This window comes from Chiroxiphia lanceolata, chromosome Z (genome assembly GCF_009829145.1).
Source record: "Chiroxiphia lanceolata isolate bChiLan1 chromosome Z, bChiLan1.pri, whole genome shotgun sequence".
Lineage (NCBI taxonomy): Eukaryota > Metazoa > Chordata > Aves > Passeriformes > Pipridae > Chiroxiphia > Chiroxiphia lanceolata.
The window spans coordinates 33,497,678-33,513,704 of record NC_045671.1 but is presented as its reverse complement, the minus strand read 5'-3'; the positions used below and the strand labels follow the sequence as shown (position 1 = coordinate 33,513,704).

General features: G+C 40.3%; 1 protein-coding gene across 1 annotated transcript in view; it reads left to right on the top strand.

Moving 5' to 3' along the window:
* The window catches only part of SLC24A2 (solute carrier family 24 member 2), a 113,515-nt gene extending 104,768 nt beyond the window's left edge, over positions 1–8,747 (top strand). The window contains 1 exon segment of the mRNA XM_032676088.1: positions 1,757–8,747. Coding sequence (XP_032531979.1) covers positions 1,757–2,006 — 250 coding nt within the window. The 3' untranslated portion in view covers positions 2,007–8,747.
* Positions 8,748–16,027: the final 7,280 nt, after the last annotated feature.

Sequence of the window (16,027 nt, the reverse complement as noted above, 5' to 3'; positions counted from 1 at the left end):
AGAAGGGATTTCAAAGCTTTTTATGCTTTTGTCAGATTGCTGTTTGCTTTCCATTACCATTCATTTGCTTATACTAGAGCTTTCCTTTATAAATGATGATCAGGAACCAATTCATTGCCTCTGCAGTATTCAACATGTGTGCTGTAATAACACGGAATGTCATTGTTTTGAGTAGCTTGTTTAGGCTGCTGTTGACATGTGATTTATTTTTCTTATATACCTGGCAAGTCCCAAATTACAAAGCAATTCTTTCTTAACAAAAAGCACTCTTTATATAGCTCTTGACAATGTGAAGCTACATGAGATTGTACAGAATTTGCTATTTACACTTTACTACTTCACTAAGATGTTGTGGCATGAGGTTGGAATTCAAAATCCTTTTTTGACCTTTTGAGACCAAGGTAGAGTCAGGTCCAGAAAATAATGTCATCTATGCCCAGTATTTGAAAAATGTGTGGGAAGTACACAGATATACTCTGTCTTTATTGCCACATTCCCATCTTTAACACTAGAGGATAGAGGTACTGAGAATTCATGTCCATACTGTCAGTTCCTCTGCCTTTGGTTGTTTCTTGCTATCACTCAAACAGAAGAGCATAGTCATAATCATAGTGCCAAACAGCCTAATCATAGAAGAGATCATGGTTTTCACTGCTGAAAATATACTAGCAACTGCACAGTGCAAAAAAGAGATCCTGAAGTAGGAGTAGATAGTAAATGTCTGTTTACTTCATCTGTAAGTGTCAGTACCTTAGACATAGGAAAACTGGGCTCCTTTTTTTCTATTAATCCCGAAGCATGAAGTGTTTGAAATAATATTTATATGCAGAAAACCTGCAAAATATATGAAAACCATGTGCTCCAACTTGGAGTACATAGGGTGCAATGCTTTCTTACTTTAAAAAAATGTTTAGCCTCTTCCTGCCAATAGAGATGGTTTTGTCTTGCACCAGTCTGCTAGACTTGGGTATATTTACAACAGAAATGGCACAGTTGAGCTGTAGACTAGGTAGTTAGTACTGGAGCTGTAATAAATTATTCTCTCTTGAGCAGCCTTATTTGAAGTTTAAGGTTGTGAGCTTCTGACAACTCACTTCATGCTTTCTAAGCCTGCTAAGCTCCAGCCAGAGTCTAAATATTTATTTCAGCTTGACATCTTTCAAAGGGATATTACCTCATACTGTGGTTTGAGAGATGAGAAATGCAATGACAGCAACACAGAAATAAAAATTAAGCTGAAGTTCAATTGAAGTTCACATTTGAACACAGGTTTATACAGTAAATGTGGATTTAAGGGCCAAATTTCAGGCATTTAAGGACCAACTTTTGTGGACAGCATCTTGCAGAGTGCCATTTCTTCATGGCAAGGACGTGTTTTATGTAACCCATCCCCTCTCATGCATGCTCTTGGAAAGAGAGTGTGCATAGCTGTCTCCCACAGATTGTATGAAATCCAGAAACAAATGAAAGAGGTCTTCCTGCTCACAGATAGGATGCCAGTTGATTTGCAGCCAAGGGAAATACAGTTCACACTGTAACTAGTGGAAGAGTGGGGACCGTAATCTCATGTGTTCTTCCAAGAACTATGAGCAAGGTTGACAAGTTAGATTTATGTACGTTAGAAGAGTTGAAACTCTTCCTGCCTCACTTTACACAGGAAGCCTCTGGTTGTATTTTGAATTGTCTCCAGAAACTTTCTAGTGCCTCTTTCTGGTCTTCTGTAATTTTTTAAACTATTTTTTCTGTTTCTTAACAGCCTTCCTCTTCCATGGCTCCTGTATGCTGTGATTAACAGTTTTGCCCCAGTGGCAGTCAGCAGCAATGGTCTGTTCTGTGCAATTGTCCTCCTCTTCATCATGCTGCTCTTTGTCATCCTCTCCATTGCTTCCTGCAAGTGGAGGATGAATAAAATCCTGGGTTTCCTCATGTTTGGGCTTTATTTTGTTTTCCTGATTGTCAGTGTCCTGCTGGAGGACAAAGTGATCCAGTGTCCTGTCTCCATCTAGTGGAAAGTGCTCGACAAAAAAAACCCCAGAACATATATATTTATCAAAGAAGAAATATGTGTACCAAAACAAGACACCAAAAAAAAAAAACCACAGTGGAAAGCTTCACTGAGAATAACCCATAGATCTGTAAATTTCCTCTTCCTTGATTTTAAAAGAGTGAAAGAAAGAAAATTACACAAAGGGTGGATCTAGGAGCTGAAGAATGACTGCGGCTGGACAGTGCAGTTACACATGAAGGGCTGAGTTCAGCTGCACTGAGGTTTTCTTTGCTGCACAACATTCTCGCTGCCCAGTACTGGACACGCTACGCACGCACGGAAACAGTGACAGTTACTGCTTCTCCTCAGCCTGTGGTTCTCTGTAGTCGTATACACAGACACACAGTGTGCTCAGTTCTTAAGGCTCTCCTCTTCTAAGGAGAATGCTGATACTAACTTTGTGGAGGCACCACCCTCCCACATACCCTGGTAACGGGATTTTTCTGGTGATCTGCTGAAACTCCTGAATGGAAAGCGTACACCGAGTACATGAGTCACAGATGGGGAAGAGCTTGTATGTCTCTTCATATGGGTGGATTTGTATGATGTGATTTCAGCAAAGCCAGTGAATTCATCAGTGTTTTGGTCATCTGCATCACAGGTCTGTAAAGGCAATCAGCAGGATGCTAATGGTGGTTTTTTTACATCTTGCAAAACTCTTCAGGTTCCAGAAACTCTGTCTCTGGCACTGAAGGAGCCACGATGCCTGACCATTTTGTAACTGGTGCAGATTTTCATTGCATTCTCATGCAAAGATCAGAATGGGGATACTCTTTTTCTCTAATAGCAATTCAGCATGCAGTGACATCATACAGCTATGTAAACACACCATTTTTTCTAATGCAGCAATATTAACAGTACCAATGGCTTTCAGATGCTGTTATGAGTTTGCCTTTTCATGCCAGAATAAAAGGCTAATTTGCTTATGCATAGTATATTATACAGAAAATAGAAGTAAGTAGTTATAAGTGGCAGCCTAATTGCTAAGTGAATATATTTTACAGGCTTTCACTAATACTTGGAGTGTAAGGACCTTCACAGCTACATATAGTTATTGCTGTAAGAGATCCCCAGCTGTTGTACAAAGCTGGGGCAGTTCACATTTGCTGTTATAAGTCTTGAAACTAGGTAGGAGAAACACATTTAATTACAGTGGAGCTGCAGGAAGCTTACATGAAAAGTCTTCGGTATTGCTGGAAGTGTACATGTCTAAAGAAGCCCAGGAATGAGTGAAAATGCAATCCATTTTACTGAAATATTGACAGAAGGAGAAGGTCCAAACCTAGAACAAAAAAATAAGAAGGGAGAAAACAACTAATGTTCATCTTCCTTGTAGTTTGGATGATTTTTTAAAAAAATGGGAGGACTGGAATGGGTGTTAACAAATTATTTCAAATAATCATTTGTTTGTTCAAGTCTTTTGTGAAGTTAGAGTTCATGAAGATTCAGTGCATTTCTGTGACCTGTTTCAGCATTGTTTTATATGCATATTGTGCTCACAATGGCAATGCCATGCTCACAGCTGTGTAACAGAAGGCTCAGCACATTTTGTCTTGTCAGTTTTTCTCTGCTCCATGCTGTTTGTTTCTCACTCATCCTCTTTGTCCTTTACTGTTTTCCTGTTATATGTGTTTGTGTGTAATGGTACATGGTTAGCGAGTCAGGACTTGACAGAAAACAATGGTAGAGAAAAAAGTACAAAATTCATATTAGCAATATTAATATTATGTGATATCATGAAGAAAAAAGTGAGATAATAATGAACAAAATGAAGGAAACTAGGAGTTACAATGGCTGCTACTCATATATTGTCCTAAGGTATTAAGTCCGACCTACATGCAGAATCAGTATCCAAACATTTGCAATGTCTCTTGCTTTTTTAGTGCTTTTTAGAGTGAGTGTCTCTCCTTGTGAGCAAAAACTTGTCGTTGTATTTAAAATCCTTCATTGCTCCAGAATCCTTACCTGTCTTAACGATAGGGCTACCCACCTCTTTAACATTTTTCCCTGGGAGTGTACACGACGGAAAGTAGGTGTGTTTACATGCATGCGGTGCCCTCTACTGACAGGAACAGCAACCTTGCCTAAGCAAATCTATAAACCAATATCTGAACTCAAAAGAAACATGTATCTCAAAATACAGAGCTGACTCCACAGTATAATCTATTCCAGGGGAGTCAGCAATTGCTTTTATTTCTGATGACAATGCTCAAAACAGGCAATCCTTTCCCAAGTGAGCAGAATGAGAGTGATCTGAAAGAGTGTGTGCAGGATCATGAGAGGGCTGTGTATATGGGAGTGTACAAAATACTAAGATGCCCAGATTCACTGATCCAGATTCACTGATCACTTATTTCAAAAAAAGAAACTAGTCCGAAGTCTGATCTCTGTTCAGGACATTACTCCATTACCCTTCCCTTTTTTTTTTTTTTTTTTTTTTTTTTTTTTACTGCATGCCAGTATGGTGTAACAACTCCCATACTGGAAAGGAAAAAGCCCTACCTGACCTTCAGAGCTGTAAGAGCACTCTGATGCACTCTGCAGAGTGGCGGCAGGTAGGGAGAAGAGAGTAACTAACTGAAAGCTATACACAGTGGGAATATTTCAGTCCACAACAAGCATCAACAAATTAAAGGAAGATTTTTATGTATAGGGTTAAGGACTGGTATCCTGTTATGGCAGTTGTATACTGTCTTAAAATGTGTCTCATTTCTTTCCCATTTCTGCTTTTCTCTATCAACATGTTTATCTTGCAGGTATTAAAAATAAGTTTTTCCCCTCCAGAATAAGACACCTCATGGCTCCCACTGCCTTGCATCTGTTGGGCAGTGCAGTCAGTGGTAGCCTAGCTCCAGAGGTAATAGGACAGATTTCAGTTGTGTGGTACTTTCTATGGAGACAGGCTGTCTCCATGGTTCCACTAACAAAGGGAGCTTTCTGCTGCTGTGGTAAAATGTTTAAAGATACTTGCATGCCAATGTGCTCTGATAACAAAACAACAGCTGTTCTGGTTGGTAGAGAAAAGAGAGGAAGGGGATGGAGAGAGAAGCTTACTCCCTTATCCTGTGCAGAAGGTGTTCAATCTTTAGCTGGAATGCTGAGTGAACAGCCAAGAGCTGCTGCAACACAGTGACTGGATGTCCATGAGCTGTCCAGGCTCAGTGCTGCCAGAAATGCACACCACCTGTTACGACACTCCTATTTTACAGTGGCAGCATATTTCTCAGCATTAAGTGTTTCTCATTGTTCATAATTATTTCACTGTGGGATCGTGAACATTTCTCAGCATTGCACACCTAGAAGTCAAAATTCAGTTTCTATTTTCTTCAAAGTTCTAAATGATTTCACTAGGTCTGGTTCTGCACACTGCCCAAATTCTACAGTGAGTTCATTGGTGTCGAAGCCTCTTCCACCTGCCTGTATGCCTGTACTCACTTATTCAATTGATGTTGCTGTCTGCATAATCCTTATCAAGAATAAATGAATAATCAAGAGAAAATTGGTGTTATTACAATGATCCTGTTCTAGCTTGGCAACACAGTAAGTAAGGTAAGAATGCAACTTCAGATTAAATAGCCAGCTCTCTGTGGCACCATTATCTCTGAACAGAACCAATACTGGATGTGATTTTTGGAAAGGATTTCCGGTAGCATTTGAGTAGGATCATGGTTCAGATTGTAACCTATTGTAAAGGTTTTCTGCACTAACTTCATTGGAATTAAATATGGGAATGGACCCCACTGGTACAAAATACCATTGGAATCCTACAGCAATTCTCTGTTTTACACTCACACACACACACACACACACAAATGAAAAAAAGAAAAAGCTGCCTTCCCTCTGCAGAAGCCACCCTGGTCACATCTGTAGGGTAAATGCTATAAAGTGTGATTGAAAGTGTGGTTTGAAGATGTTCTCCTCACAAACTACACGTAGACATGAAAAATCTTTCAGCAAAGCTCTGTGGTTTCTAAATTAACTTTTTACTGAAAGCTAGTGCTTTCTTGTAGTGCAAACAGGTTCTTGTGTCTGTATGCTTCTGCTTATGTATCCAATTGATGTGGCTGACTACATAAACTTCATGAAGCATAAAACACAGCGGGTGACAAGGAATCTTATCTAGATGTCATTTAATGTTTGTAACGGCAGCGAACCTACCATGTAATTTCCACATATACTACTTCGAAGTAGTTTATGGTCACTGTCACTCATGGTACTGTTGTGTGTGGATATGAAGGTCCACCAAGCGGTAAGTTAAACATGTAGCTAATCTGAGTACAGTGAAAAAATAGATGCTTAGAAATATTATTAATGTTTGGGTGTTTTTTAAGGGATTATTTCTCTGGTTGTCTTTTACTTCATTATGTATTTTGCAAAAAAGGGGATATACAGTGTTTTCTAATTAGTATTCTTTCAGCAGTAATTCCTTAAAATAGCATCTTATGGTCCATATAACTTATGTTCTGAATCAAGTATGAGTCTGTATCAGATGGTTTTATAACAAAGAAATAATCCCTTCTCCAACAACTGGCCCAACAAATACAGATTTCTACCATTAACCTGGACAAGATATAGACATTTATCTTAGGATCCCATATTTCATAAATGCAGTTGCCTAACAAACCTAATTGTCCTGGGAGCTATGTACAAAGAGAAAAATTCCATTCACTTGTATTCTTGGAAACAATTTTACCTCTTGTAAAATACAATGACACAACTATCTGAGAAAGAGTCATGGTTTGAGCAGCTGATTCTTGTCTTCCTCCTATTCCTGGAAAGTGAAATTGAAGAGTTTGTACCTGGAAAAATACTTGCACAAAGTGCACTCAACAGTATAGAGAGGAGTCTTGCTCCAGTCCTCCAACAGGAATGAGTTTCATTCTTGGTTGATGTTAAAATTACCCTTCTTAGGTCTGTTGCCATCAGTTACAGGAATATCAGTATTTCCACTGGGACTGGGGAGACTAACTTCCAAATTGAAATTACACAATTCAGTGTAGCCATCAGATACAAAATTCATTTATGGATCACAGTTCCATAGTTCAGACATTTCATCCTGTAGATCTGCTGTGTGTTGCTAGAGGTCAGTGTATGGCATCTCAGGACTTGTCTGCTTGGATGGGTGCAGCTAGTTTGCGCTTTCCCGTGCCCATGCGCCTGCCTGACTGGATGCAAGCCATATATTCTCCAGAAGCCATGTAATCACATTAGCATGGCGCTGAGCCCATGCTCCAGCCAGCCAGGTGCAGGTCAGCCCCAGCCTAGAAGCCACATAAGCACTTGGAGGGTAGGTAGACCAGACACACACTTGGCCACATCGTTCCCATGTAAGCCATAAGTGAAGTGGCACAGGACAGGACTGAGTAATTCAAGACTGGTAAATGTACTGTACATTCATGTAGATTTATTGTAAATTTACCACTCATCAAAGACAAAACCAACCCCAACAAAGAAATTTGTACACATTTTTTAAAGATCTTGCACTTTACTATTTTTTTATTTTTATTTTATGTCACATAGTTGTCTTAATGCAAAAAGAAGCCATAAAAACCAGAAGACTAGTATGGGCTTTCTAAGTAAGGGGATCATTAATTGTAAAGTAAAGAATCAATTTCATGTCTCTGTTTAAGGTCTAATGTAAAATACTGACAATAAATGTACAGTAAAGCAGGATCTGGTTTTGCCTTAGTGAAGCTGTGAGTAAGTCAGGGGGAGTTTGCTCCTCATACTCTTGAGTTTTCCTATGGGGCTGTACAAAATGCTGCACACTACCTTTGCAGCAGGGAATCAGTCCTGCCATGCTTGTTCACCCAGGAAAAAGTCAGGCCCAATGAAACAATTAGATCATTCTACTACTCCAATGTTTCCTTCCACTGAGATCACAGTAAAGGAAGTTCCTTATGTTTTAGTACGTTTATAAGAGATGAGTTAATTCTATCACTTTTTCCAGAAGTTTTCAGGGTCAGATTACAAAAGAAAAATCAACTATTTCATTTAATCCCCCATTAAAATCACATAATGCCAAGGATTTCACTTGGGTTTGTGTTCATTTCCATTATCAACATCTCTGTTGCACAGTTCTAATTTTGCAATCCTGACTCTGGGGAGTTGACTTAATTGAGTTGAAATTATTTCTGTCACTTAAGATGGCAAGATCAGGACACTGTATTGTCATGTGAAAATACTAATGTGTTATAACTGACAATCAGATGCTATTTTTCTAATACAGCTTTTTTAGCTTGTTTACCATTTTTTAGTTTTCACACTCCATAGTCTCTCATTTTCAACTTATTGTAAGAAAAATCTGAAGTCCCCCATCTTTACTCATTTCAAACTTTAAAAGAAAAAATACATTGCCATGTACTTTTTATTTTGCAAGTCCAGGCAACGCCCTGAAAATTCCAGTTTTTCTCATGTGTATGGATCATTATTCACTAGATGAAACTCTTTTATCTCTGAATCAGTATATGCTCTGTGAATATAAGTTTGTATAGTATGGAAGTTACCTTTATTGTACATAGACTCTTGGAAATAATCCCTTCTATCAAAGGTCCTACGTCATTGTATCTACAGAATATTTCACTGTGGTGTGTACACTTTCTCACCTTATGATAACAATACAGAGCTCTTCATATAAATCACTTTATGTAATTGAGTTGTCTAAGTGTGAATAACAATAACAACAATAAACATTAATAAAGACTGAAGACTGTGTCCTTTTGCTCAGTGTCTTTTGTATTAATTGTCTTGAACTTGCTGGGGCTCTCAAAATAGTATGTTAACTACCTGCTCTGCTGAATGATGATCTGCGGTGCTACTCATCATTATCAGTGTTCAAGCAGTGCTAATTGCCTCTTGCCATTTCACTGCTACCTTCTGTGTATACACAGAGTAAGGAAAACATCTGTGTTTCAGTGAGCTTAAAATTTAGTTAGACAAGGATTTTTCTTATACAGACAAATGTGAATCCAAACTTCCTGGACGCGTGTATGTCTGAAGCCCTGTGGTTCTGTCTGGGGCCAAGTTCCCTTACATTTCTTTACTGATACGTTTGGGTCACAAGTCGTTTTGAATGCCATTCTTTAGTTTGACACCTTGTATAATCTTCAGGCTGCACAGTCTGTTGTGCTTGCCAGCTACGCATTTTTTTTGGTCTGTCATTGGATGAATGATACTTTTAAACAAAATAATGATCTTCAGTAAATGAAAGCAAAAGAGAGTCAGCAATGCTAAAAATTTCCCATAATCAACCAACTTTTCCATCTTCACAAAGTTTTAAAAGGTTGCAAATGGACATTATTACTTAATATTTCTCCCACAGTAGCTCCAGGAAGACATCCTCCACAATGAATTAAGTAATTTTTTGTGAGGCATTGTGCCAACCCTAAAGGTTTGATCTCAGGACAGAGATTTTTCATTCACCTTTAACCATTCTAGAGCTTTAAAATTTTAGATTGGAAACAACAAAAGAAATTTGCAGGTAGACTAGACATTTAGAATGGTGATTGTCCTGAGATATTCATGCCTGCCAAATGGGAAAAACAAGGTCAAGCACATCCTAAAAATACTAAAGTTGGCAGATGCTCCAAGTTACAGAAGCATAGATGCTTTCAAAGAGATAGAGAGTTGGAGAAAAAGACAGGCTTTGTCTGAGAAGTGAACATGCATACATACATACATATACACACAGAGCCATTCACAGCTCTGCTTTATTGGGTGTGTGTTGTCTTACCCACTCCTTGCTAACATTTGACCTCTTCCTCAACTTCAGCAACTTTTGAAAGAAAGTAGAGTATATTAAAACCTTCAGTACCACAGCAGGCCTTAATGGTATATGACTGGTGTGAGCAGAGAAAAGAGAAAAAATATATTAAATATCCACCACAGTCCTGCCTGGAGGAATGAAAGCAAGGTTTCCTTGCCATGTGTTTCCTCATCCACAGGCAAGTACTTCACTGCCTTACCTGTAGTCCTGAAAAAACATTCACTATTACTTTTGTCATTTACAAGTAGTTGTATTTGGAGTGTTTATTGACAAGAAGAAAAGTGATATGTGTGTTTAAATTCAGTTAAAACTTCCCTTTCCTGGAAAGGCTTCAGAGCTTTCCTTTAAAACAGGGAATCCCTACCTGCTAACACCTATCTCAGAGAAATAAATATTTGTGCCAGAAACTTACAGAAAGTAAAGACGATAGACTACAGATTATAGGCCTAAAGAGATGTTTTATCATCCCTTCATCTCTTTATTTGGGGCCCTCTGGTGGTCTAGTGGTTAGGATGTGGCGCTTTCACCGCCCGCGGCCCGGGTTCGGGTCCCGGTCAGAGGAGTCCCCCCGGGTAGATGGAGCTCGTCAGCCCTGTAAGACCATCCATCTAAGAGAAGGGTCACTCTAAACAAAACCTACGTCCTGAGGACCTCACTGCCACCGTCCAAGCTTGCTCGGCCCCCGGCAGATGAACCTTAGGATTAAAGGGTGGGCTCAGCTCAGCGCACACTGGTACTCACCTAAAAAATCCACGGCGCAGGCTCGAAGGGCAAAGACCCTTCCCAAATCTTCGTTCGCGAAGACTGGCCATACTATACTACTACATCTCTTATTTATGTAGATTTTCTCATCATGGTTTGAAAAACATACATTTGTTGTGAACAGGGTTTGGTTTTTTTTTTCAGCAAGGTGATGAGGTACTAAGAAATTAGTTGTAAATCTACAGTATTGCCTCTGAGGCATCACACCCAAACCAGACCATTTCTTGCAAGCTAATATGAGGCTTGTAGGCAGAGGAAGGTACAGCAACCTATAAGGTTAAAGTACACCAACTGGGATATTTAAGCAATAGTTTTACAGGATCTTTAAATAAACAAGAGGTGTCCCACAAAGCTTTGGGTTAATTGCAAACACTTTTTTCCTGTTCACCAGCAATGACGAGTAAATACCAGTGCTTTGCTACAACTTTCCACTAACTCTTGCTATAAATGTGTGAAATTGCATATGCTGATTCTGCAACATAGGAGGATTGCCTGCAGTTGGGCTGGTCAGAGGAGGAGGAGGTCTGGCTTGGGCTTGCTGTCTGAGGCAGAGGGCAAGGTGGGACGGTATGTTTGTGTGTACTGCCTAGCTTGGGAAAAACACGTCACTTCACTGGACTTTGCATTTCATGCTGTATTCCAGGGACCAGGGCAGGAGGGGAAGACAATGAGGAAAAACTGTCAGAAAAATTATCAGTTACAATTTATGTCTAAAAGGACATAAATTCTGTGATTCTGTGAATGGTGTAGTGCACTGTTCGATAAACAGTGAAAAACAACCGCTTCCACTGCCCCCTCCCTGCCCCTGCCTATTTCCTATTGTTTGTTACTAACTAGGTTGAAGAAAAAGGGAAACTACTTCCAGAATTTTCAAAGTGTCTGTTAAGCTCTGGACCTCCTCTTGTCTTCATGTACTGTCTGCCTCCTTTGATTACATGCCATATTGCTGGTCAGAATTTGCCTCTGATGGCAATGACCATCTCTTGCTAATTTGGTATCTGCATTTTCATGGACTAAGGAACTGTAGCCTGATGCTCTGCAACCATGAAATACTGCTAGCTAAAACTAGCTGTAAAGAGTTTGACAATATCACAACATGCAACACTATTCAAGAAAAATCAGTTTGAGTGTTGAAAACATAGCTTATTCCAGACTAACATGCTGTATTGTTCATTTGTGCCTCTGTCAAAAGCGTCAATAACCCATTTTCTGTTATATTTTATAGCCAATTTAAAAAACTATTCCTAGAATCCAATGTACTCTCCACTCAGAACAATGATTTTCAGCAAAGCTGTTACCAGAACCTGACTGAAGAAGCGGTTTGCAATTATTAATATACAGTTTCCCAAAAATTAATTTCCTGAACAACTTTTCTTCACCACCATCACCTATCCTGCTAAAAGCCCCATTTAAAAACATGCCAGGGTATCGTCCTGAGAAGAGCCAGGACAAGCATGGTGAGGCAAATCTTCCTTGTCCTCAGGCCTGTTTTTACTCCCCTGGCCCCCCTTCATACTCCTGTCCTCTCTCTTCCTCACACTGCCCAGCATCCCAAATAATTGCTGTCACAAGCGGTGACCCCCACTCGTGGAGGCAGGTGATGCTCAGAGCTTCATGGTCTCAGGTCTTTTTTACCATCCTAAGGGCCAGGCAGCAGGAAGGACCCCCATTTGTAAGTAAATCCACAGCCCTGGCTGACCTAAGAAACAGTCTAGACATAACTCAGGTTCCCTGTTTGAAGTTTTGTTTTATATATTCCTGGGTTTCATCTTTTTTCATCTTATTAGTATCTCAGTATGGCCATTTGTGCTTTTGTAACTCATCATACCCGTGAGAGAAGTGTGGTTTGCTTACAGAAAATAGCAGCCTAAGGGACTAATGCAACATGATGCTCCCTCAGGTTCATTGCAGGCGCTGCCAGTTTGCCCAGCTGGCAGCACCACTGACACCACTTTTAACTGTCTGTGGTATCATGTGGCAGCTGAACACAGAGTGGCAAGATCAGCTCTGCAGGCACCACCAGGCATCATGGAAGGAGCAGAGAGCAACTGGCATAAGCAGGGCATCCTCAGTCATTTCCCAGTGGGTTTGTGCAAAGTCTGGACACCAAGGTGATGCTATGTACATGCACCCACTGCTGCACCTGCCCTGGTGAGCTCTACCACTCCTGCCTTACAGAGGGAAGTTGGAAAAAATGTATTGGCATAAAGGTGCTTTGGCACCTGTTTCCAGCTTGTCTAGAGCTGCTAAAGTCACAGACCTCAACATGCAAGGCCTTGTGAGGAGACATTCTGGGAAGGGGCAAAAAAATTAAAATCTGCTAGCCACGAGGACTGCCACAAACTGCATCAGAAGTGGTGGCACAGTGAACTCACAGAAAGGCACTAGTCTTGGGAAGTATTAAGGGAGGTGGATGGATGGAAACACAAACAGTCATGTCCTCAGTGCATGAAAGATGGCTTATGTGGATTAATAACTGGTGCTAGCATGGTTCCTAAAGTTCTTATTTTCTTGGGAATTACATTAATACCGAGTGTCCGGTAGCAGGTGCGCTTGTGGACATTTGCAGGCAATTATCTCTGCTGACAACAGGAAGATAATAATAAACCTCCTAATGCAGGAGAGAACAAGGCACAAGCAAGCAAGCACACACATCAAGCAAGGCAGTACAACTCATCGTGTCCTTGTTCCAAATATATACTTCTCTTAATGTTACAGCAGCTGTTCTCCTCCCCAGCCAAAATCCCTGCTGTTCTTCCTTGAAAAAAAAGCATCCTCCTCTAGGCTGATTTCAATTCTGAGTGTAAAGAAGAAGGCAGTGATAGAGATAATAAAGAGTGCAGAAAATACTGACTACACTTGCCAGTACAGGGCAGGTGCCTAAACAAAGCTCTAGGTTTCTCTAGGTTCCTGCACCAGTCCCAGGTAGAGCAGCTTGGGCTTTGCCTTTCATAATGAACCACGTAGGGGGGTGGCTTTTCACTTAGACTGGCACAGTGAACTTCCCCAGCCTCACCATATGCCTGTAAAGAGCTATGGATTGTGTTTTGCTTCTACACTAAGAATTCAGCAGATTTCCTTCTACTGTTTACTATGTGTCCTGGTTGCATGCCAAGTAACGAACCTATCCCATCATTTCTGAGGAAGGGATGGTGCAGGTCTGTGCACCTGCAGGAGGGCTCTGGGTGAAAGCACACATCTGCTCAGCATCCAGAGCTACACAAAATCACTGTGCAACCTGCAAACTGCCAGCAGGCTGCAGGAGCAACTTGTCCAGACTGGTTGCATCTGAAGGCATGGGCCTTGCTGATTTTCCTCTGTGGACCACCAATGAGTCGGTAGCACAGTGAAAGAGGCATTGATGTCTTTGAGAAGCTTGGAAGGGGATTATGTCAGGCTCCACAGAACTAGAAACAGCAAAGGGAGAAGGCCTCAATGAAACTTTCTTTCTCCTAGGTTGGAGTCTGGTTTTAATCTCAGTTAATGTGCAGCTAATTTGAATGAAATAACAACAGGAAAGTTGAATTCATATAGGACAGGTAATTTTTCTAGCCTAAACTTTACTTCTTCCTCAACTTCTCATTTATTGTGGGCAGAGTTAATCTGAGAAGATAATACCTTTATTTGGCTCCAGAAAAAGCAGTCTAACCAGAACTAGGAGAAATCAAGTGAGTGCATTTAAACTGGAGTTTCTGTGGAATTGGGAGACAACATCAGGGGATGTGAACTTGTTGCTAGAATGGTTGGCTTTGCATGCAAGTATAGAGGTATTTGCTGTGGGATAAATGCAATCCACTTTGCAAAATTGCAAACACCAAAATGGCTAACAAAAAGGATCTCATCTATCTGGAATACTTTAAATAGTGAAATCTATGTTTGTTTCCACCAGAATTAAAAAATAGTTATTAAAAATATTTCTGGCCTTTGTTGTATTTAGTGCCCTTCACTTGTAACAATGTCCCTTTAATTTACAGCCTCCCCTACCCCTACCTCTCATAATAGAAGACACTGAGTTACAGGATGTCTGGCAACTTGTTTCACATACAGTACTGGAATATAGCTTATGCTGCAATTTTCAGGCATTCAGTGCTGATGTCTTTGCTTCCCTTGTATTACCTCCATCAGACTGATGCAGTAAATGTTTTGCTTGTGTAACTTGTTTTGCTTGCCTATTTTTTTAACATGTGAAGAGTAGCACAGTGAGTTCCTGAGGTTGAGGTTCCTCTTTTGCTTTGTCCTCCATGCTATGAAATCGTTAATCACTTGTTTTGTTCTATTAATAGTCATCCTCCAGGGATGCTCATCTTTATGAGTTATGAGCATTTGCTCTAGAGCAAAACCCTCTCCTGACATAAGGTGTCTGTTATCTGTGGGCTATGACAAGAAGAGATACAGAAACCTATGGGAGAGGCCCTGTTAACATCTTTTTGTCCTTACATCCTACTAACTGGGATGCATTAGCTAACACAGGATGAAAATCTAGCAGAACAAACACACGTTTTTATTAGACTGAAACAGTTTTTAGACTGTAAAAATCAAATGCTACTGGAAACCAACATATATTTAATTTTCCACTGCAATATATGGTAAATAACAGATCTTACTTTGCTAAAACAAGTTTGAGGTAGGTGACTAGACTAATAGCATTCCTACTACTGTCTTGTCTTTAATCTGATACCACATGCTCCAGCAAGCATTTCAGCTTTCAGTTCACAGCAGCATGAATAAGAACACATGAGGACTGATGGTTTCTCCTCCCTGAGACACCTACCCAAAGCAATACATTGTACATTTCCATAATTCCCAGTGGTTTCACATGGCTGTCTGAAGGTAGGTATTTCTGTTGCAGATAAACAATGTTCAGACCTTGAAGCTGAAGAAGTGTTGTGAGTTCTCCAAACTATGGGATGTTATCTGGGTCAAGGGCAATACTGGTAATCATAGGATTCACAGAAGAAAGGGAAAAAAATGATCCTTGAGTAGCTCTGAAGAACAATCTATTCACTTTACCTTCAGTGCCTTTGTCAGGAGGACAATGGGGAAAAGTTCAGGCAGGAGACTTCAATGACAGAGCTCTCTATAGCCCTCAGATCAAAGCCACAGACAGCACAGCTCTGCCACTTGAGTGATGATCACACTGTAGTTGCAAACAGAACAGGTCAGGGAGAGAATACAAAAGGGAAAGAGATTTCTGCATTACACAGTCCTTTGTCTTGTTTCTGTCAGGAGTATACTTCTTTATCACCTTTGACTGGTCCTGTATTATTCCCACTGGAATCTGTATTCTCTTTAATTCTGTAGTGCAGCCTGACTTAACACCAAGCCAGCTTATTTCACATTCTAAGCAGTCTCTACAGGACTGGCCTTGCCCTCAGTGATAGCAAAACTCCATGGGCTTCACACTAGGGGGTGAACTAGATACATGAAGAGTGAGCCTAAGGAGTGACTTTGTG